This window comes from Centroberyx gerrardi, chromosome 7 (genome assembly GCF_048128805.1).
Source record: "Centroberyx gerrardi isolate f3 chromosome 7, fCenGer3.hap1.cur.20231027, whole genome shotgun sequence".
NCBI lineage: Eukaryota > Metazoa > Chordata > Actinopteri > Beryciformes > Berycidae > Centroberyx > Centroberyx gerrardi.
Window position 1 is genome coordinate 6,443,647 of NC_136003.1, and position 22,471 is coordinate 6,466,117.

Sequence of the window (22,471 nt, forward strand, 5' to 3'; positions counted from 1 at the left end):
CTGTCGTTTTCTCTGGCCTGTCTCTTCTCTTCGCCCCTCGCTATTTTCTCTCTCTTTCTCCAGCGCGTTGTGCAACAGTAATAATCATCCGTGCGAAACACTGAGTGTGTATATAGTTATATGGATTAAACGAAGCTTCGATGCAAAGAATTTGCATCGATGATTTTTAGTAATCGAGTTACTCGAGTTTCTCGAGGAATCGTTTCAGCCCTAATTGGGACCTTAACTCTTCTGTTACTATTCAGTTAATTTGTTAAGTTGATTTAAGAACATCTACAGCCACATTAACGCTTTTGATTTATCACCTGTTAGCATAAATTCACATTGTTATTTACCTATGTCAGATGTTCTGCTGGTCCAATGAATGTGTTTACATGTGTACATAGACGTGTCCATTTCTATGATGCCACTTGACCGCTCCATGACCCCTCAGTAGCCATGGCCTGCTCTATTTCTGGGGAGGCAAACCTTGTACTTTGAAAACCTATACCCAGGTTTTACACATTAAATACAAGTCTCGTAGTTAATTCTAATATTCTACCCAGATTAGTGCACGTTAACGACATTTTTTTTCTCAATTTGTGTCATTTTAAAACTACACGTATTGCTAAGCTGAAGCAGTAATCATTGGATTGAACTGAACTTTGATAGTGAGTGTTGAACCCAGAGCTCCTGCTGATAAGTTACTGACGGTAGCTGCTGAAAGCATTTTGCAGAAGAGTGTGTGAGGGTTTAGGATCAGAGTGTGTGCATACCAGTGTGCGTAGGAGTGTTTGTGTGTGTGTGTGTGTTTGGGGTCGGGGTGTGACGGGAAGCTGTTCTACGTCCCTTTAGGCGGCGTCCATTTTAAGGCTGTGGGGTCGATGGTCTTGCCGTTGCCACGTTTGGTCTCCTTGGCCTTCCAGTCGTCAATGAGGTCCTGCAGGATGATAAAGCATTTTAGTGTGCTATGCTAATGGCAAGCCACCTAATATACAATACCTAGGTGAAATGTGCCCACCCCCTTTTTCAGTGGCCCGAGTTCTGAAAGTAAATCTCCCATTCATTCCCATACAAGTTTTAAGCTTTGAACCCAATCAATCAGCTACCAACTGAATCAGTAAGGCTGTTAATGGTGTTTCCTACCTGTCGCTTTAAAACCAGGTGCTTTCCCTTCCAGTATTTGAGCATCTGGAGAGACTGCAGCGTGCTCACAATGTCCACCGGGTTCACCGCCGTCTCCTGACTGATCTCTGTCAACACAATGGTAGAACAGGAATCAGGAAATCAGAGCGATGGGATCAGAACTGTTTCATTAAAACTAGTCTGGGGCTCTAAAATGTTGTCCATGTTCAGAATATTAGAGTCACAACAGTACATTGTGATCTTTTGATTGTGTTTTTATTGTGTTTTGTGTTGTATGTGAAGTTATTATCTTGTCTTCCAGCGAGAACCACAATGGAAACACTTTCTTGGGCTATCCTCTAGGGTCAAATATACACAAACTGGTAAACTGTTGTATTTTCCCATTTCCCAAATCAAATCAAAATCCAAATCACATCAGTTAGAATTAGGACTTTAGAATGGTGAAAATATACATTTGATTCATTGACTGAGCTCCACCATGGACAATGCCTAGACCTGAACAATCAGACCTATGCTAGGACTTCAGGAAGTTTGTTTTAGCTGAACAGCTGCATGTGGGAAGTGCTACTTGTGGCCAGAGTGGTTTCGATGCGACTAGTGAAAACCTTTGCCAAAAGTTGACATTTTTTAACTACTAGCACTGGATGCTTTGAGCACTAAAAACATGCTAAGCTCTTAGCGCTCAAAGAAATGTCACTGCACACTCATAGCTCTGATGCATAGATTTATTTGAACATCAGAAAATCTTTTAAAAATAGGCATAACCCTGATGTAGGCAGCATGGACTGCTGAAACGTTGCTGAATTTTTTGGATGTCCAAATAAATCTATGTATTGGAGCTATGAGCATGCGATGAGTTTTATTTTGCACCTTGCAAAATATAGGTGTATAGGTATAGGTTTCCTCTTCTCTTTAAAGCTCTCAGTGATGTCAGGAATGTACGACAGTGTGACTTTTTTCCATTGAAGATAACGAGAACAGAAGCCGGCGCTGTAAGGAGACGTTCCCTATGGACATGTAACCTTAATGCTGCCTCCTAGCTGAAATCTACGGGGAGAGTTACAGCTATGGAAACAGAGTGGTATAGTTAGAGCTAATGGAAAGCTTTTGAATGCTGACAAAGAGCGCCTAAATGCTAATGTCTATGGGTAGAGAATGGCAGAGCTATCGAGTCATGACAGCACAGTGAGAACGCATCTCGAATGCAGACTGAGTAGAATGATTTGTCTTTACTAATGTCTGTGAGTAGAAAAAAGTATAAAGCCTATCTTCCAAAATACATTTTAGAAAGCACATGAACCAAAGGAAACCAAAAGAAACAATACCATATATTCTAGGAGGACAAAAGGAGTGTGGAAAGGAGGGACGTGGAAAAAAAAAGATGCAGACTGTATGTTTTTTTAAGTAAATTTGATTGAGTGATTGAATAGTATGTTATTATTGAACCATTTGTTGTTTTGTGACATTGTCATGGTTACTATCTGAATCTGGTTATAATTGAGTTATTTGAGTTATTTGAGCCAGAACAGTAACTAATCGAAAACTCCTCAATACTGAGTACATCCACCGCCTACAATGTTGTGTCTTTGTTAATCAGTTACACTAAAGAATAAGTAAAATCAGAACTATTACAATCTGAACAGAACTGAACTCATCTAAAACTCTACAATGCAGACTACATCCACTGAGTACAAAGTTTTGGGTGTACTCTATGTGTAGAATCAGTAATATTGAAATCAGGACCGGTTGGCAGCATTAAATGTTGTCAGTGCCGCCAGTCCTTATTTAAAGCTACACTAAGCGATTTTTTCTGACCACTAGAGGGTGACAGTAACCGCAACACATTTGTAAACACACAGCAAAGCTACTACGTGACGGAAACCCTTAAGGACAAACCGTGCATGAAGGCGAATGGCTAAAATAAACGTACCTACGGAGAAATATCGGCGGTTACCAGTCTCACTTTGCCAGATTTTTCTCCCGCTGAAGGTCACATGTCCCACAATGACAAGTGAAAAGGCAGGTAGCAAGTTTACTAGTTGAAAACATTTACTCACTCGCTTCATCGATTTGCCATTACTTGGGCCGACTTTGACAACAAGCTTTAGAACAGAGGTGAAAACAACAAAACAAACAACCACACAGCTGCTGCTGTGTGGTTGTTTGTTTATATCATTACGTCTCACGAAAATCTCCACGTAGCACACGTTAGTTTCAGGATTAGTTACAGGGTCTGAAATCACTTATTGCGGGTTTAATAAGAACAGCGTGAATCTTCTGTGAACAGCAGGGAACCGGGAAAACATCAGCGGGTTGCCCATGTCTTGCCCAACAATTAGATGATCAGGATTTAAAGTCTTTAATTTCCTCCCCATTCAGCTTGACAAAACACCTTCTTTACATGGGGATACTGACCAGGTCAATCTGTAGCGTAACCGATGTCTTCAAACACAGAGCACACTGATAATTCTGATATATGAGGTGGATATATAAAGCTCAGTTTCTAAAGTGAATAAAAAAAAGACTTATTCAAGGACTTAATGGTGGAAACAGGCAACAGATGAATAATGTTATATTCAGCAGGACTTGGGAGAGAAAGCCTCTCATATCAGCCTCTGGTGGTTGTGTGAAAAGCCTTGACTTCTCCATAGGGAATTTGACATAAAATGATATTACTCTGAATTAAACTTTGACAGGGATTCCATAAAATGACTGCATTTACTCGTGGGCTCTTAAAGACAATGAGTTTTTACCAGGTTTTAATGCAAATCACTTTATTTTGGGTCCTAGTTTAGAACCTTAACTGTTCAAAAACATGGGGGGGGGGGAGTCAATATTATGGGCTGTCCTGGTGGCTCTGTTGGCTGAGGCGCATACCATGTTGTGGGTTCAATTCCAGCCTGGGACCTGTATCGCATGCCATCCCCTCTGTCTCCCCAATCAATCATGTCTCTCTTCACTGTAAACTATCTAATAAAGGCAAAAATTCACAGATAAAGTCACTATTATTGTCTGCTGTGGGGAAAGCCGATGTACAATATAGGATTTTCACATCTTCTGATGTGTTTGGGCTGACCTACTTTTGAGGAAATTGTAGTTGAAATGTTACTTTAACACTTGTCTGGTGTTGCCTCCGTGCTCTCAAATCCAGTCACACAGGTGAACACACATGTATGCAGTGCACTCATGCATATATGAACACACACACACACACACACACACACACACACACAATGGGTTTACAATGTGTTTGTTCTCTCTTGTTTTTAAAGCAATATTCCACTTAGTTTTAACATGGGGGTTATTCGGCTCTTGACCACCATGAAAACCAGAATATAAACTAATCACCAAGATCAGATGCAGCTGGACGAGTTTGTAGCGTTCAGATTTTTACATGAGGCCATGAAAATAGACTGAAAACTGACATTTAACACGCTAGTGAACAGACTCAACAACAGATCCCACTACTGTGATTTTCAACTGACTGTTGGTCCAATGTTTTAGAACATAATTTCGCCAAATAGTATTTTTACTGATAGAAGAGAACATAGCAGAGGGATACAATTTAGGAGAGATAGTTCCTGTTTGGGAGACTGGATCTACTTTTATTTTTAAATACTAATTTTAGTGTAAACCAAGAATAGAAATGCAAAATGATGAAGGACATAGGATGCTTTGTTGTCTTTAAAGCAGGATCTGTTGTTGAATCTGATCACAAACGTGTTCAAGTTTATAAAAAGTTTTCTAAGTCTATTTTCGTGGCCTCATTCAAATGAATGGGAAGTAAAAATCTGAACGCTACAAAGTCGTCCAGCTGCATCCGATCTTGGTGATTAGTTTATATTCTGGTTTTCATGGCGGTCAAGTGCCAAATAACCCCCATGTTAAAACTGTGGAATATTGCTTTAATGTGCTTTTACGCCCTTTGTTGCTCTGTAAAGCACTTTGTGAAAAACCTATTTGTTAAAAGCCCTATGTGAATACATTTGTTTTGACTTTATTCTGAGTGCAAATGAAGGGTCAGGGTTGTCAGCAGAATAAAACACAGACCACATACTTGCAATGTCGTACGTTGCATGCCGTCTTCTCTCTCTTCCCAACCTTTCCTGTCTCTTTCCACTGTATATTACTTAATAAATAAAGGGACCCAGCGTTTGGAGTGTGTGGTTCAGTGCTGACCTTTGATGGAGATCTCTTTGCCCTGGAAGTTGTTCAAGTAGCGCAGCAGCACCTCCTTCCAGTAACTACGGTAGCTGATGAGGCCCAGATCGGACAGGGGCCGTTCAGGTGAGCCGATCTTCTCCTCCACCTTGGACAACAGGTAACCTGGCAGGACGGATCAGATCAGGCTTGTTGTTTGTTCTATTTAGTCATTCACATATTTATTGTTATGGGCTACTCTTTCCTTAAGCATTCTCCTACTGAGAAAACTGGAAATAGCTGTATACAAATAATTTAAAAAAATGTGCAATATTGATCACTGCAATTTCCAAATCACAAGAGGCTGCAGTGTTTTTCTCAGACGGGTAGATGTTCCAGATGGCCTCCTAAACAAGGTGTTATTGTGCTGTGCAGAATCCCTGGCCGGTGTGTACAGTACTTTATGAGACAAACACACACACACAAACACGCATATATAAATATAAATGGCCCCACACACATAAACACACACAGAGTGTCTATACTCACTGAAGTCTATAAGCATCTTGCCGTAGCCCTGCCTCATGTACTGTGGCATGGTGAGGATACAGGACACGTTGTAGTTCAGGAAAGAGTTCTTCTCCTGCAGAAGAGGAATAAATCCAGTCACTGTTAACATTAGGGATTGACCGATATGGGTTCTTTCTGAGGCTGATACCGATACTGATATTTTTGCACTAAAATTGCTGATAGCTGATGTTTGGTTCCAATATCCATCTTGCCATTTTTCCATTCTCATGCCAAAAAATTACAAGTCCTCAGCGTTTCCCCCAAGAATCAATTTACAAAAAATCATTGCTATTCAATTAGATGAATAAATACAATTTTAGATGAATAAATAACATTTCATTGCAGGTTTTATAGACTTTTTATATAGCTGTGGTCAGGGAAGAACCTTCATCAACATCAGCAGTTTACAACAATATTTAATAAAAGGCCAATATCGGCCATTATAGAGGTACCCGGTCCCACACATCTTCCCCCCCACTCCACATCCACCAAATACTGCAAAATTTCCTCACCGATTCCACTTGGTGGTGGCGCAGCAGTGCAGCAAGCATGTAAAAATAAATGATCTAATAAAGGTATCTAAAATCTAATAAAGGAGGATAGCAGAAAATCTAATATGCAGCCTGTTTTCTAATTACAGACTTTAAGGAAGAGGTGAGGTAAAACATTAAGGACCATCCTACTATTCTTTTCAACAAATCATCCAGTTTGTTATATTACATAACCACACTCTACCATATTAATGGGATATTAATGGGACTTATATTCCATTTTAAGTGTGTGGACACTCACCTCAGTTTTTCTCCTACACAGCACACCACACACCTATCAAGCTACAAGTCAATAAATATTCAACACTGTTACTGCCATAGATGTAATCCTACAGACAACATACAAAAACAGATTGATTCTGAACTGGTTCTAACACATTTCGCTGTATGCATTTATTTATCTCGCTTCTTTCCCATACCTTGAAATTGAATTTAGAAAACTGAATTGAACAAAACACAGATAGTGTATGTACAGTACTGAACATTATACCATGGCCTGGGGTAATATGCAATTCTGAAAAGCAATTTATGAATTCCTGTCTGCTATTCTTACAGTCCAGAACTGTCAAATCGATATTTGTGCACATGAACAACTCGATCCCAAAGCTACTATAGCATTCATAACACTCAAACTTATGATATCATGAGGTATATGTGGATATATATATATATATATATATATATGTATATGTATATATATATATATATATATATATATATATATATACATATATAAGATATACAGCCTTACATATGCATCCTTTAATTGCGTGGTGCTTCTCTTTATCTGTTCCCTTTATCTCACAGTACTACTGTGATTATTTAATGCAATCTCGGGTATTGCACAGGCCCTGATGTAGAATCCAACAACTTTTCCATTACTTTCCATAACTAGGTCCATTACCTAAACATATTATAACCTCCTGTTTTCTTAGTGGGGTTTTTTTCAGCTCAGAAAATTGCAGAACTGGACCACATCTCATGCCATGAACGCGTGAAACAAGTTGGAAAATACATTCTGGTGTATTCCTGTGACCCATTAGTAAAATTCCCTGGCTGATATTCCCTGATTTCCCAAGAGAATTTATCAAATTCCCTGATTCCTGTTTGGAATACAATTCTAGAAATTCCATGATACTCCATGAATTCCATAATCAGTGGGAAGCTGGATGTGTTTTTTATACCATGCTTGTGTGCGATCTGAATAGTATTTTTTCCCCCAAGTAGTGTAGATACATGATGATAAAAAAGGAGAAAGCAAGAGGGATTGCTAACTGGCTCCCTGGTTACCTTGGAGAAGTAGCCGACTAGGTGGCAGCCTGTGTTGTCAGCCTCGGTCATGACGTAGAAGAGGAAAGGCTCAACATCGTAATACAGAGTCTTGTGGTCCAGGAAGAGTTTAGCCAGGAGACACAGGTTCTGACAGTAGATCTGTGGGGACAAACATATCATATACATTATAAAACATCAACAGCAGAAGACTGAGGTTGCACTGGAAAGCTCTCAGGTGTGAATGTGAGTAGCTGTCTGAATGTGAAGCAGGGTGTTGCTGGAAAAGAGCATGCGTTCTCAGCATGGGGCAGAAAGACAAGAATCTTCGTTAGAGATGAATGGGAGTTGCATCTCACATCTATGAGTATCTATGAATTTTAAACACAACAACAAATATACATTATTGCGGTGATGTTGGCTAAATGGTTCATATCATGGTTACATTATCATACATGATCGAGAGTCAGGAGCCAGAAAAAAATCAGGAGAAAAAGCTTCTGGTAGTAGATGTAACGAGAGAGGAGAGAGTTGTAACAAATAGTTGATATAAAGGGCATATTGGCGGCCATATTGAAGGTCTACAGGTTTCTCTAAACTTGAGAATTATCTCTCTATATTTGGCCAAGTGTTATATATTTAGCCATTATGTGCACACAGCAATTGGGCCTCCATGTTGTGGGTTGGTGTGGTATGACGACAGATCTACAGTAGGAGAGGTAGCATGACTGTCAATAAAATTATCTAGGAACCATTTCAAGTGTTGACCATTCTACTTTCTAATCAGCTCCCCCCTATTTCTGTCCTGGTTTTGAGAAGAGCTGGGTCTCTCACCTTGTTCTTCTTGCCGTCCACCTCGAACACAGAGATGTTTCCCTTCCGGTAGATCTCGTCGCCTGGAGGGTGCTTCCATACACACTTGGCCTTGATGCGACAGAGATGAACAAGAGGAGACCACAGTGATAGCGGTTAATTTACACACTACGGGCTAGTTTCACATACATGGTTATTCTGGACTAATCATTCTTTTTTGTTGTTCTAAATTAAATGGTTCTTTTCAATCCAGGTTTCTAGTCTGGGACCAGGCTTAAACCTGTTTGAAAGGTGTTGCATGTGGTTTTTGAGAGAGATATCTTTTTAACCCCACTGACATGTTTTACTGATGTTAAAAATGTGAATAAATGAACCTACACCAACACTGGTTATCAAATCTTTAATGCTTAGACGCAAAATCACCACAGTCCTAACAAAGTAGAGCATTCTACTACTTGTTAACGGATTGTGTTGTTGCCTCCCGTCTGTTTCAAGGCACAAAGAGCATGAATGTATTTGGGTTCAGCAGAAGTCAGCAGAGCAACCAGTTTGGTGAAAGGTCCTCATTTGAATCTCTCATACAAATCTAGAAACTCAATGAATTGCATCAAAAGGGTTATAGGCTATATCTAAATGGATCCTTCATAGCCTAATGATAAAATTATGAATCCCCTTAGGCTTTTAGATAGTAAGGTAATAGTTTGAACTAAGGCAATAGCCCAGATTCATTTTGTGGCACAGTCCATCTTCATTCTGACACTCCAGCATCACTGAGTGGAATCTAAAATTGTATTCTTTATCAGTCTAAGACATTTTAGCTTCAACAAAATAGAATCAATAGTATCAAGATGCAGCCAAGGTCAGGAGAGCGTGCAGTTTGGTGACATTAGGGTGGCATCTCTTGAGTGAGACGCAGTCGGGATGAGGATCAGCACCTCCAAATCTGAGGTCATGGGTTCTCTCCCGGAAAAGGTGGCCTGCTCCATCCAGGTGAGGAGGGAGCAGCAGCACCCCAAATGGAGGAGCATATTGTATTAACGCTGTCCTGCATTAATCTAACAGTGGACATGCAAGTAGGACCAACCGGAAGTGCAAGTAAGGTATTACAACATAAGAAAATAAAACTGACACGACCGCCAGTCCCATTAACATCTACACAAACTCACTGCCGGTCCCATTCATGTCTACATGAAACTACACAATTCACAGCATTTGCCTTATTTTTGTTTGCCTTACATTCCAACTGCCTTGACTAAATACCACTGGATGCTCTCAATGCCACTTTGTAGTTTGTAACTGCATCAAAATGAAACTTACTAATAAACCTGTATAACTAAAGAAAGACCTCTAATTAATGTATTTAAGACATTAATACTTTTTAAAGCCTTAGAGATAGTTTTAAGTCTTTTTCAGACTTTTCAAGGACCTGCAGATACCCTGAAAAAGAAGGAAGGAAGGAAAAAAAACAACATGAAAAGTCATCGTGTTGGAAAAAGCTGCCTCACCATGTGCCTGCGCAGAATGGTCTGGCTCTTCATGTACTTGAGGCAGAACTCGCACATGTAGAGCCTCCCCAGGCGGGCGTACTCCTCCGGGTACGGAGAGTGGTACCACGTGTCCAGCTCGTAGCGACCGAACACGATGGTCTTGATCATGTTGCTGCCCTCCGACACCTGGCCCGAAAGACGAAGCTTCTCCTGTATGAGGTGGGATAGGAGGAAGAAGGAGGGGGATGATGGAAGAAGGGGTAGGAGAGAAGGAGGGGGGATGGAGAGGGGACAAAGGGAGGACAGGTGAGGAGGCAGAGGAAGAGGAAAAGAAAGAGACAGTAGGGCATGGGAGGAGAGGACAAAGGGAGGGCAGGAGGGAAAAGAGAATGGTATGATCAATGAGACAAGGGAAAGGGTCAGTAGAGCCAAAGGTGGCACTATGGAAAACCTCAGTGGAGGCAACCAACAAAACAACACGAAAACCTCAAGAGTGCCTAGTGAGAGACCAGAGACGGCCCAGCGATGAGTGAAATTGCAGAATAACAAAAGATGGGGGAAGGAACTTTGTATGAGGAACCGAAAAGATAGGGCATGAATTGTAGGTATGAAACCAAATTTTTCAGAGCATGGTGACAGGGGGTCTGCAAGAGCTTTTCAAGACCATTTCAATGCCGCTTAGTATGAAAAACAAGGCCAATTTTGCCACTGAAATGAGCATGAAATTGATAATAAAAAGTTTTGTTTGGGTCTGAATGACTAAGCTGTGCACTCTTGGTACTGCAACATTGTCAAGATCTGAATTGAATAGCCTTGAATTTAGGTAATTCAATTCAAGATATTTTAAGACTTTTTCAGGACTTGCAGACAGCTGGAGTGAATACCAAAAAGCAAACTGAAAAAAAAAAGTGTCTTTATTTCCCTCACTCATTCCGACAGTCAAAGTAAGCCTGCCCCGAAAATAACAAAACCCTCTCATCTGAATGGGTCACAGTGAAGGGTAGAAGAAAAAAAACGAAGAGTAACAGAAAGTGATTGTACCAAACTACCAAACATAATTGAGACTCCTCCTCCTGTGGCTGCAGTGGTGGAAAGAGGAGGCACGGGGGACTGAAGAAGAGAAGAAGGAGGCAGAATAGGAATGGGGGGGGGGGGGGGGGAGAAAAAAGGAGGAAAAGAACAGAAAAGTAAAGGGAGGAGGGTGGCGATGAGTTTTCTCTCTTACAAGGTCGTCCGAGGCACGTGCCTGGGCTTTCCTGAACAGCTCCAGGTCGTAGTCGCTGGTGATGTTTTCCAGCAGCGGCTCCCGGCTCGTCCCGTGACTCTGGCGGTGCTCCTGGTGGCGGAAACCGAGGAGGAAAGAGAAATTACTATGGTTTTTTAAGGATTATGAATCAATTAGTAATTGAAAGGAATTTCCAAATAAAATACAGGATGGATGTGGAGGTACGGAAGAGTATTAGGGCCATTGTAGGTGAAATTATTATTTTTATTTTTACCACAACTGGGGGGAGGGGGATATTTTCCTGAGGAAAAAACTTGGAAATTCTTAGATTAAAGTCAGAAATTTGTGAGTAAAAAGCTCAGAAATTTGTGAGAAAAAAACCCAGAAATTTGTAGGAAAAAAAAAAATCAGAAATTTGTGAGAAAAAAACTCAAAAATTTCTGAGAAAAAACTTGGAAATTCTGAGATTAAAGTCAGAAATTTGTGAGAAAAAAAACAATCAGAAATTTGTGAGAGAAAAAACTTAGAAATTTGCTAGAATCAGAAGGGCCATTGTAGGTGAATTTTTTTTACCACAGCCATGGGGAGGGGGGTAATTTTCTGAGAAAAAGCAAATTTCTTATTTTAATCTCAGAATTTCTGAGTTTTTTCTCAGAAAATTACCCCCCTCCCCCTGGCTGTGGTAAAAAAAAATTCACCTACGATGGCCCTAATACTCTTCCGTATGGAGGAGAGAAGAGTTTGATGGATTAAGTCTAATGTGATGAGGGATTGAAATAATTTCTGGAGATAACTTGGTGAAATAATAGACAGTTTATTTGAAAATGGATTGAAATAATTACATTGTTTTTAGAAAACAGACTGAAAAAACGGAATGAATTAATTTGATAATCGATTACAATAACTGCACTGATTTGAAAATGAGTGAAATAGGTGACTTAGTATATGAGATTGTTTTTAAAAAGAGGAAAAAAATATGTGTAACATACTGTGTCCTGCATTTGAAGAGGAATACTCTATTTTGACAAACAGAAATGTTTTCGTTAATTTCTGGAAAAAATTCTTCTGCTCTTTATTGACACAAGACTTCCTGTTGTTCACCAATTCAAACAGACAGATCACACACACACGTATGCTTTTCACCACTCCACTCACCGTGTACTTTTCCTTCTGCTCCTTATTGAGGCCAGAGTTCCTCTTCCTCCTCAGCTCTGTTACCTTCTCCTTGTAGCGCAACTGACGCTCTGTAGGGGCCTGAGACCACACACACACACACACACACTTATAACCAACAAGTATGTGGCGAATGGCTTGCAGAGAACTTAACGTTACTCATGGGAAAATACGTTGAAGGCCATACTTACAAAGTGCTGATTCTGATCTAATAACCTGTGCAAAAGCATGGGGAAATGGGGCTGACACCTGGCAGGAGACTTTTAGTGCATGACCCAAAAATAATATGTATTTTGTGGAGTGGCAATGGTAGGGCGCATAAATAGAGGAGGAAATTATTGAAATGGGTCACTCCCTCTGATTTACTACACCAAAATGCACATAAATGCGCATGGTATTAAATGCCAAGAGGAGAAAAGAAAGAAAGAAAGAAAGAAAGAAAGAAAGAAAGAAAGAAAGAAAGAAAGAGAATAATACAAAATAAGAGAGAGACTGTTCCATTTGAGAATCTGTCTCTTTGAAATATCAGAGGATGATATCAGGCCTGGATTTAAGTCATTTTTAGGGCAAAGCCACTTTGGCCTTTGATAAATACAAATTTATTGGGGCATCGTGGCCAAAATGTAGGGCACCAAGGCCAAAACCAATGGTTATTAAAATCCTTTTTTCAGTCCTTTTTCCTCAACAAAATAAATATCCTAATAGAAAAATTAAGTGCTGCAGTGTGATACAGCACATATGTAAGATGGCTCAGACTGCAAAGTTAGTTTCATGTCCAGTAACACACGATAACGTAAGTGTAATCCAGGTTATTTTCTGTAACTACAAATTACAGATGTCCCCTAAACGCCTCACATGCAGACTATCGGTAGACGCTACAATTTACCGAGGTTCCCTAAACGCCTCATATGCAGGCTACTGCTACTGATAGCGTTTTTGCTGCTCTCAACCCGGTTCATTTTGCTATATTCTTCATTACAGCGGCTAATTACCCGCTGTACATTTAAACTTACACTAGTTCTGCTCAAGCACTCATAGCTCTCTCCTTTTAGCGATTTTCTCGCTAATCCCACAGTTGTTTACAGGCTTTTACTTATACTGATCTGCTAGTTACTTAGCTTAGCAGTTAACGATGGCTTCTCTCTCTCCCTCTCAGTTTAATTAATAATTAGCTGTTAATGTTTACGTTAACGTTACACATATATTTGCGGGAGTGGGAGAAATCTTGCGCTACTGTTGATGTCCAGCGTGACGACGGAGACTCTGGGAAACGTGAGTTTGTTTATTTGCTGCGTCGCATGTAGTTTTAAATGAGGAAATCCGCAACTTTCTTTTAAGGGCACAACAACAACAGCCAGTTGAAAACAGGGCATGCCAAACTGGCCGTGTGGATAGTTAATTTTAGAAGGGGCATTACGGCCACACTCTGGGGCATCCACGGCACTGGCTGTTTGGCCGTGATATAATTCCTGCCCTGTGATATTAAAAGAACTTATGGATTGGAGAGTCATATTTTATATTGATATTTTATCACAGCTTAGTCAAATAAAAAACAAACTGGAACCTCGGACCAAGAGGAGTCGTGCCATACACACTGACCAAACTCTGGCTCAGTTACAGTGGAGAATCACACTGTCTGCTTTCTCACCTGTGCTGTCTGTTATTTTGAAAGCAATGCTGCAGTGTGTGGGAATTCCCCCCCCCTTTCATCTACATCTCTTGTGTGTGTGTATGTGTGTGTGTGTGTATGTGTCTGCCTTTGTCTGTCTGTATTAGATGTGTGCATGTTTCACTATGTGCGTAAGTGCATGTGTCTGCGCATGCATTTGTGCGTGGGTGATGCATCTGTGCGAGGTGTTAATGTAGGTGTGTGTGTGTGTGTGTGTGTTTGTGTGCATGTAATGTATCTGTGTGTGTGTGTGTGCGCACGTGTTACCTGGTTCCTTGTGGAGTGTCTGTTCTCGTCCTGGCGGTGCGACAGCGTCCTCTCATCGGTCTGTTTGTCGCGCGATGACGCCTTGCCCTGACGAAACATCAACACTGTCTACCACCAACGACACACACAACTGTCCCCACGGCACAAACATGTCAGCGGCCGCCGCCGTGTTCCCAGAGGCCTCGCAGCCTGACAATCTGAATTTTGGTCTGTTAATATTCCCCCCAGTTTCCTCCACTGGACTCTTGTCACAATGCAGTGGGTGAACTTCACTTACTGGAAAAACAGCATGGTAGCATAGGTAGCGAATGCTCATTTAAACCAATGGGCACCTAATGAGCAAGAGCACAGCTAGCCCGGCCCACTGGTTTAAATGTGGAATGTAGTTGTTTTAAGAATAGCTGAGGGACAAATGCAATGTATTTCCCCCCTAGTGTCACATGTGGCTGTCAGAAAAATTTAACAGACTGAAATTAACAGCCTTTTTACAAGGAGAAGTCATAAGACAACACACTAAAATTCAAATTGTCAGTTTCCCTTGGGGAATCCCTTTCTATTTTGGAATAGCATGTGATGTCAGTCATACCACCGTTGTTTCACACTTGGCTCTTACCTATGAATCCCCATTGATATAACTCTGTGTGTGAGTGTGTGTGTGTGTTTACCTTGCATTCGTCAGCAGAGAGGTTGTGGTAGAGAGGACAGCCCGATATGGAGAAGTGTCTCTCATGCCTCCCTGTTAGATGGCCTGAGAGAAAGAGAGAGAACGTGAGAGGTAGAGAGAGACACAGAATAAGAAGGGAGAGAAAGAGAAAGACAGAGAGTTAGAGAATAGATGAACTTTATATGTTCCTCTCACAGGGAGTTGTAATCCAGCATCTTCACTTATAAAACTTCAAGTTACACCAGCTCCAATGATTAAGAAAAATGCTGTGGTAGTGTTTCCACCCTCACCCAGTGAGTTGCACCCAGGCGTGGGACACTTCATGTTGAAGTTGTAGCTCTCGTGGAAGCGCCGCCGTTTGGGCCGGTGGGACAGGTCGTGGGCGGCGGCCTCTTTGAGCGACAGCTCCTTGGCCAGTCGCTCGTCCTCCTCCTGGGAAACTACGATGTCGTTGCTGGGGGATACAAGGTCGTTGCTGGGGCTGGACACCTCAATGTCTGACTCCGAGGAGGGGGCGTTGCCCGTCGGGGTGCGAGGCGGGGTCTCGTCCTGGTCCGCCCCCTGCTTCAGGTCTGCTGAGCCAATCAGGAGACAGAGAATGAGAAGGAATAATCAGAAGAATGCTGAGTATAGACGTAAAGCCCCATATACAAATCATTGGTTTACAGGGAAAAGGAGTAACAACTGATACCTGATAACTGATTCTGATACCTGAAACTGAAGTGACAGTTGTACATCCCCACCCTAAATCACCAGCTGCATATGTGAACCTTGTTTAGAATGGGACTGTGACTTGTGGACATAATGGGTACATTTCAATGCATACTAATAATACAATGTTAACCTGATTATGGTGATACTCCAACTAGCAACTGCCATGTAAACTTAGTCTTAGTCTGACTCTCTTAATCAGCGTAAGCTCATAAAAGGCAACATTTTTGTAGCCACTTCAAAATCCTTTTCTTGCTGAACCAAATAATGAATTCCTCGGCTTTCAGTTAAACCTGAGAATAATAATCGGACAAATCTGACATAATATTTTTAATCCGATATTGAAACGGATGCAGGCTGGATCACATTACTCTAAGTAAACAAACATGACCATCGAATAATAACATAAACCAAGGTCATTGGAGAAAATGCATGTAAACGCTCAAGTCATACTATCATCTTTATCTGATGATTCACAATAACTGGAATGATTTTGCGCATGTAATAGCACCCTATATTATGCATCAGTCAATGATAATGCTTTTCCATGCAGTTACTGAACAGCGACAGCAGCATCCCCACTGCTGGAGCCATTGGCCCTTCTGCCAGGAAAAATATAAGGATGCTAAAAATGAATTACCTAGCCCTATCTAGCCTAAGGCCACAAGTGTACCGTTATTCCATAGATCGTGATATAATTATCCAAATAATTTTAAATCTCAGAAAGGTATTGAAGCCCCCTCCCCATTGCAACAAATAATTCTGAGGGGAAACATTTCTGTAGGCTACAATATATGACCGAGCCCCTGCAATAACCCTCCCAGCAGCGGCCGGCTGCCAGCAGAGAAACACAATAATAAAGACGAATGCTACTGGAACAGAATACCAGTATAGGTTAGATATAGGTTGTCTAATCTAAGCTGCATCCCATGTACTGTGATATCGTAGGTAGGCTCACAACATATGCTGCAGTCCTTTCCCTTTCCCGTTTTGCTTGTCACTCTTCCCTGTGCTATCCAATAAAGCAGGAATATCAGAAAACTAGAAGGTACACGGAGAGCGCAAACCGCCGCCAACGCTGAACAACTCTCCAACTTGCTGTTACACCAAAAGACGTCATTCCTATCACTTACATTTTAGGTTAAATTGATTTCTTGACCCTGCAAAGACACCCTTACAATTTGGAATCAAGTCTCTAGCTCTATTAGTTTTGTCTAATATTGTCTAATATTGTTAGACAATTGTCTAATAGCGGAAATCCCTGATGCGGATCAACACCAAAATCTAATAAATAGTTCCTTCCTCTGTCCATCAAATTTCATGGAAAGCCGTTCAAAAGCTTTTGAGATATCCTGCTGACAGGACAAACTAGCAAAAACCAAACAAGCATGCAAAAATGGACTTACTAAAGATATAATAATCACTATTTTTTTGCTAAATACTGTGATGACAGTTATTAACCACAGTTGTTGGTCCTGATGATTTGAGAAAATTATTTTACTGCACTTTTTTTGCAGCAGTATGTAGTAGTAGTATCACAGTATAATGAAACCCTAATTTTCAAATAATTCTCATTAATTTGTTTCATATCTCATTTTGTAAGAGATTTAAATTAATCATTCATTTAAACAACAGAATTGTGTGTCATGATAACTCAATCTCATTTCTCCACGATATGATCCTACTGAAAGACAATAAATGATCAAATTTAGTTTGGGATGGGACGATATATCGAAATTCAATATATCGCAATGCAAACATGTGACAATACGTATCGTGGGGCAGAAAAATGAATCACGATATTAGCTCCATTTTATTCTGCTGTAGTAATCACAAATTAGATGGTTTTTGCCATTGCAGAATAAGGTTTCCTAACTGCATTTAGGAAAAAATCCTAGCTACTACAGAAACATCCACAACACAGAGCCGCCGTCTCATGCACATTCTAACCGTGGGTGTAGGCAAAAATAAATGATTGACAATTGAGATTTAGAATTTACAAAAACAGTTCGGATTTCCTAACTTAAGTTAAGACAGGAGGTCTGACATAAGACACAACCATAAGTTTAGGATTTGCTTCTGTAATAGCAGAATAAGATTTTTAAACTTAAGATAAGATAGGACAATAATTTAGGATTTATTTCTAATGAGGCCAAGACTAACTTGCCCCTCAATACCTTTGTCCAACAACTGTTTTGCACCATCGGAGTGTTCGGCTGTGTGTGTGTGTGTGTGTGTGTGTGTGTGTGTGTGTGTGTGTGTGGTCTCCATAAGGTAAGTAATTTGTCCAGGTGACAAAACACATATCCAGGGTGTGTGCATGCAGACATATTTATCTTCTTTATAATCAGGACACACAGTGATAAGTGATAGGCCGAGTGACATGAGGTGAGCAGCAGCTCTGTAGTGGGACAGGACAGGACCAGAGAATGATGGTCGAGAGGAGACACACAAGTAAAATGAATGAAACGCAGAGACTCTGGGAAGCGTCACGGCTCCTGTCTCCTTCTCTTCCTTTCCCCCTTCCTCTCATCTTCATGTCAATCCTTCTTTCCTCCATCCCTTCTGTATCCCCCTCCCCCATTCCCTTCCTCCTCCCCCTTCATCAGTCTATTTATTTTGCTTCCCCTTCCCTCCAGCCCTCCGTCCACCTTCTTCTCACTCTCCCTTCACTAACCAATTCATCATCTTCATTTCCTCCTCCCTTCATTCCCTCCCCCCTTCCCTCCTCCTACAACTGGGAGGATGAAGATGGATTTTTAAATGCAGAATGTGTGGAAAGCTATTGTTTATGTATTGATTTCAAATCCAAAGCGTGAGGGGAAACTATTTAGCTGACCCTACTGCTCTCACCGTTAACCTCGTTGTCGGAGCCGGACGACCTGCTCTGGCGCAGCGGGTACTTCTTGGCTGCGGTGTTGGGCGCCGCCTGCTGGCTGCGAGTGACCCTGCGCCCGGAGGAGAAGACGGATGCTGCTGCTGCTGCTGCTGGCTCCGCTGCTGCATCCAGCCCTTCCTCTGGACCCAAGGTTGTGGGAGAGCTGCTCTGTACCGGGCTGCAGTTACCTAGAATAGAATAGAATAGAATTAGAAGACAGAATTAGATTGTCTGCCACCTCTGTGGGTCCAAGGCAGGAATCTGAAAACATTACTTGGGTCTAGTAACAAAGCACACAATCTAGACAAGACAATCCTGATTATTAACATGGAAACTTGTGAGAGGGGGAAAAAAGTACTACAAGAATATGGGATCTTGAGACAGTTTTACAATGTACTGAACTGAAGAAGAATCAAAAGTTTTCTAAATTCTAGGGATATTTCTGAAACCCTGAGCAGTCTGTTGCAGAGACACTAAAAATCTACAAAGGCAGCAACCGGCTGGCAAGAAGTAAAACAAATGCAAGAATGGTATCTGCTCATCCGATCTGACTGCGACTCAAAAGCAAAAAAAAAAAACGGTAAAAGAGGACATGTACTTGTTGCGATCTGCCTCGGCGGTCGCGACGAGACTAATCCCGCCGCAGAAAAAAAGGAGACAGAGCCTCTGAATCCCCTTCTTTTTGTGGCAAATTAAGCCCGTGTGCCGTTTTCTAAGCCCACATGACGAAGCGAAGGGAGCACCCAACTTCCCTCGATAACAAAACCAAGAGGAAACAGCGTCAAGTCTTTCTTTCTCTGCTGTAAATCCCTTCTGGCAGCCAGAGCATAAAGAGGTCACACGGGGGCGGGGCGGGGTTAGTGGGGGGTCAGGCTGTCTGAAACCATTCATGCTTTATGGCTGCCCATATACAATGGCTGCTGCTGAAGTGTGTGTGTGTGTGTGTGTGTGTAGGAGGGGGGTTTAAAGTCTCCCTGTAGTTCCTGAATGAAAGCGTCCTTCATTAAAACTATGTAATTATGCATCAAATTACCTAAATATTAAGTTGTTTGAAGCTATGCAAGCGACCCTTTTTAATTAAATCATACTGCATGGAGTAACGTTGAGCTAGATAACATGTAGAGGCACGATATACTGAGTACCATTAAAAGCAGCAAGTGACCATTAAAGTCCACTACAGGCTAAGAGCTGAAGAAACAAAACAGTAAAAGAATACATTGGTTTAATTAGGATTGCTACTACCATATCAAAAAAGAAAAAAAGAAAAAACAACAATGCAAATAAAATAGTATTGCTAGCTTAAAGTTCACTATAGGCTAAGAGGTCAAGAAACAAAACTGGTGTAATTACACTGGGCTGCTTCTACAATGTATAACAAATGCAAACTGTAAAAGAATAAATTAGAGTAATTGGGGTGCTTCTGTGATGCATAAACATTTAAAGTATAGTATAGTGGTATAGCAGAGTATGGCACATATACTGCTAATAATACTTAGTTTTGCCTCCAGACAAAACTACAAATTCACCTGCAAGCCTACATAAAGGAAATCTCACATTCAGGACTAATGTTCCCTCTGTGATGAATTAACACACCTGGATGTGTTTTTGGTATTCCTGTGGGAAGGGACCATATGTTCACTGTGAAAGTGTTGATTTTAACTGCAATTTTACTGTATACAAGCTAAGGAGGTGAAGGGACAAAATTGTGAATGGTATGTTGTTACTAAGTTGTTCGACAAAATATCAAAAAATAAACGAAAAGAACGGAAATTAAAGTGTTGTTGAGTGTTGTTTACCTTGCGAGCTCTGGCTGAGGCGCAGCGACGCGCGCGTGAGGCGCGTGCTGCTCCGTCGGTGCGCGCTCTCGGGGCCCTCGGTGGGCTCGAGGTCGGCGGAGAAATCCGAGTCCTCTGTCCCGTCCGAGCTGCTGCCTGCGGTCCTCTGGAGACAACACCGGGGGGAAAAAACAGGCTAAGTAATCCAAATTATCAATTAAACTTGACTGAAAACTCGCGTGACATACATTTGCAACGTAAATAACGAATGTTCGTGACAGAAGTAAGAAGATTTTTGTTTTACCAGCGGATAATTCAACAAAGATCCCATATTGGGGGAGGAGTACCATCCCCCCTCCTCCAGCAGCTCTTCACAACCTCCTATCCCAATGAGCTAGGATACTTATCAATGAATATCCAATATAATCAGTATTCCCACACTTTGGGATCACCGGGCGCACCCCGAATAAAGCGGCTTGCATCTGCTGTACAGTGATTCAGTGAATAATAAAAAAAAATCATCTGAACTAACCAACCCTAATTTGCCAATTTGCTTGAATATACGTCTCGAGTGGATTTCCAGTGTTTTGAGTCAGTAATAAGCTTGTTATGTCTAGTTGTTGAAATGCCTACACACAACAATCCAAAAAATAAACTCATCAGATCCACGGCATGTTTGTTTACATTATAATTTGCTTTCTAGCACCGAATATAGAGGGGCTGCCCGGCTGAGTCCTAAACGGAATGAATGGGGTGATGCTCAGAAGAGAACAGGCGTATGGGACCATGGAGAGGGGAGGGGCACACCCCATACCCCAATATGGAGATGTCAGGGGGGGAAAAGACAAGTAGTTGCCATTATATTATTACTGTTTAGATAAAAATGCATCGAATAACATAGCTCAGTTAATAATAATAATAATAATAATGCTAATACTAATTACAATTATATCAATAACAATATTATTACTACGAATAATAATACACTTATTTTTCATAACACTTAAAGAGTAATAAACAATATAATGTAACAGGAAAAAGGGAAAGTCTATAAAAAAATCGTTTAATGTTAAAGAATCGATAATAAGCAGCATGGATCACTAAATTTGATGGAAAGCGTATCTGACAACTTCACAACAAGAGCCGAGGCCGTAATTTGCATATATCCAATCAAATCTGGGAAGGGGCGTGGCCTGATGGAGTGGAACCAATGAACGCAATGCTTATCCCGATTCTGTCCAATCACAGCGTTGTTTTGGTTCGGACGCTTCCTTGCTCCAAAGAACAGCTTGTTCCCTTTCACCATGCAAGCCATCCTCCTCCTCGTCACCAACATAAACATGCGTTAGCGTCTCCATGTTTCAACCGTCGCTAGAGATCTCTACAAAGGTTGCTCAGCCCAAATCCTCAAAGTCTTTCTCATTTTACCCGAATGCAACGTAACTGAATTAGCAACACATTTTTGCAACGCAGCCAGCAACGTCAGCTAGCTTACTTTTAGCAGCAACAAAACAATAACTCAGTTGTGTGCGTCTACGTGCATTTACACACAACCCACCTGCAACAGTAGCTCATATTGTCGAAACGTATTTTTAGCTTGGATGCATTCCCAAGTTTTTCCACACACGCTGTTTTATAGCTCAGCGTTAGCTAACATTAGCTATGACGTTATGTTGTTGGATAAGGATCCGTGTCCGAGCTGCATTCTGCTCTAACGTATGTGGCTACAGTAAACATTTGCCTTACCTTTCTCCGGGGCATTTTTTTTTTTTACATATGTAAGGTGTCCCTTTTGGCAGAACGATATTCCACAGTTTAAGAACAATTTACCGCAAGTTATATGTAATAACAGCAAGAAATTACTAGACTTGTGATATGAGCCAACTCAGCTGAAAAGGCGCATCTATTTCTCCGCACTTCCTTGTGTGTAGGACGCATGCGCACTCGCTGTTAAGGTCCAGTCACAAAATCTCTCCGTGTGGAAACTTTGCACAAGCAAAGATACTAGTGTATCAAGATAGTGGCATCCCATTCCAGGCGAAACCCCGCTAGAAAGGAACAGCGTAGGGGCGGGAAATCGTCTCGCATATGCGTACCGCAGTTATTTTTGATTAGCAATTTAAATATATGTCTTGGTCTAGCAATGCTCTCAGG

General features: G+C 41.2%; 1 protein-coding gene across 1 annotated transcript; it reads right to left on the reverse strand.

Moving 5' to 3' along the window:
• Nucleotides 1–222: 222 nt before the first annotated feature.
• Nucleotides 223–22,206, reverse strand: LOC139921173 (histone acetyltransferase KAT7-like). The gene is made up of 15 exons (XM_078284458.1): nt 22,064–22,206; nt 20,339–20,483; nt 18,518–18,730; nt 15,244–15,528; nt 14,955–15,037; nt 14,290–14,397; nt 12,336–12,434; nt 11,181–11,291; nt 9,974–10,165; nt 8,490–8,579; nt 7,677–7,817; nt 5,815–5,908; nt 5,305–5,451; nt 1,126–1,232; nt 223–919 (listed from the first exon to the last, which is right to left on the reverse strand). The coding sequence occupies exons 1-15, from the start codon at nt 22,076–22,078 to the stop codon at nt 821–823; spliced, it is 1,929 nt and encodes a 642-aa protein (XP_078140584.1). The 5' UTR covers nt 22,079–22,206; the 3' UTR covers nt 223–820.
• Nucleotides 22,207–22,471: the final 265 nt, after the last annotated feature.

What these genes read in the sequence shown, in the direction of transcription:
- LOC139921173 (XM_078284458.1), bottom strand. An exon ending in GACACTCCACAAGGAACCAG is followed by an intron (nt 12,435 to 14,289) that starts GTAACACGTGCG and finishes GTGTGGTCTCAG; the next exon opens with GCCCCTACAGAGCGTCAGTT. An exon ending in CACGTGCCTCGGACGACCTT is followed by an intron (nt 10,166 to 11,180) that starts GTAAGAGAGAAA and finishes CACCTCATACAG; the next exon opens with GAGAAGCTTCGTCTTTCGGG.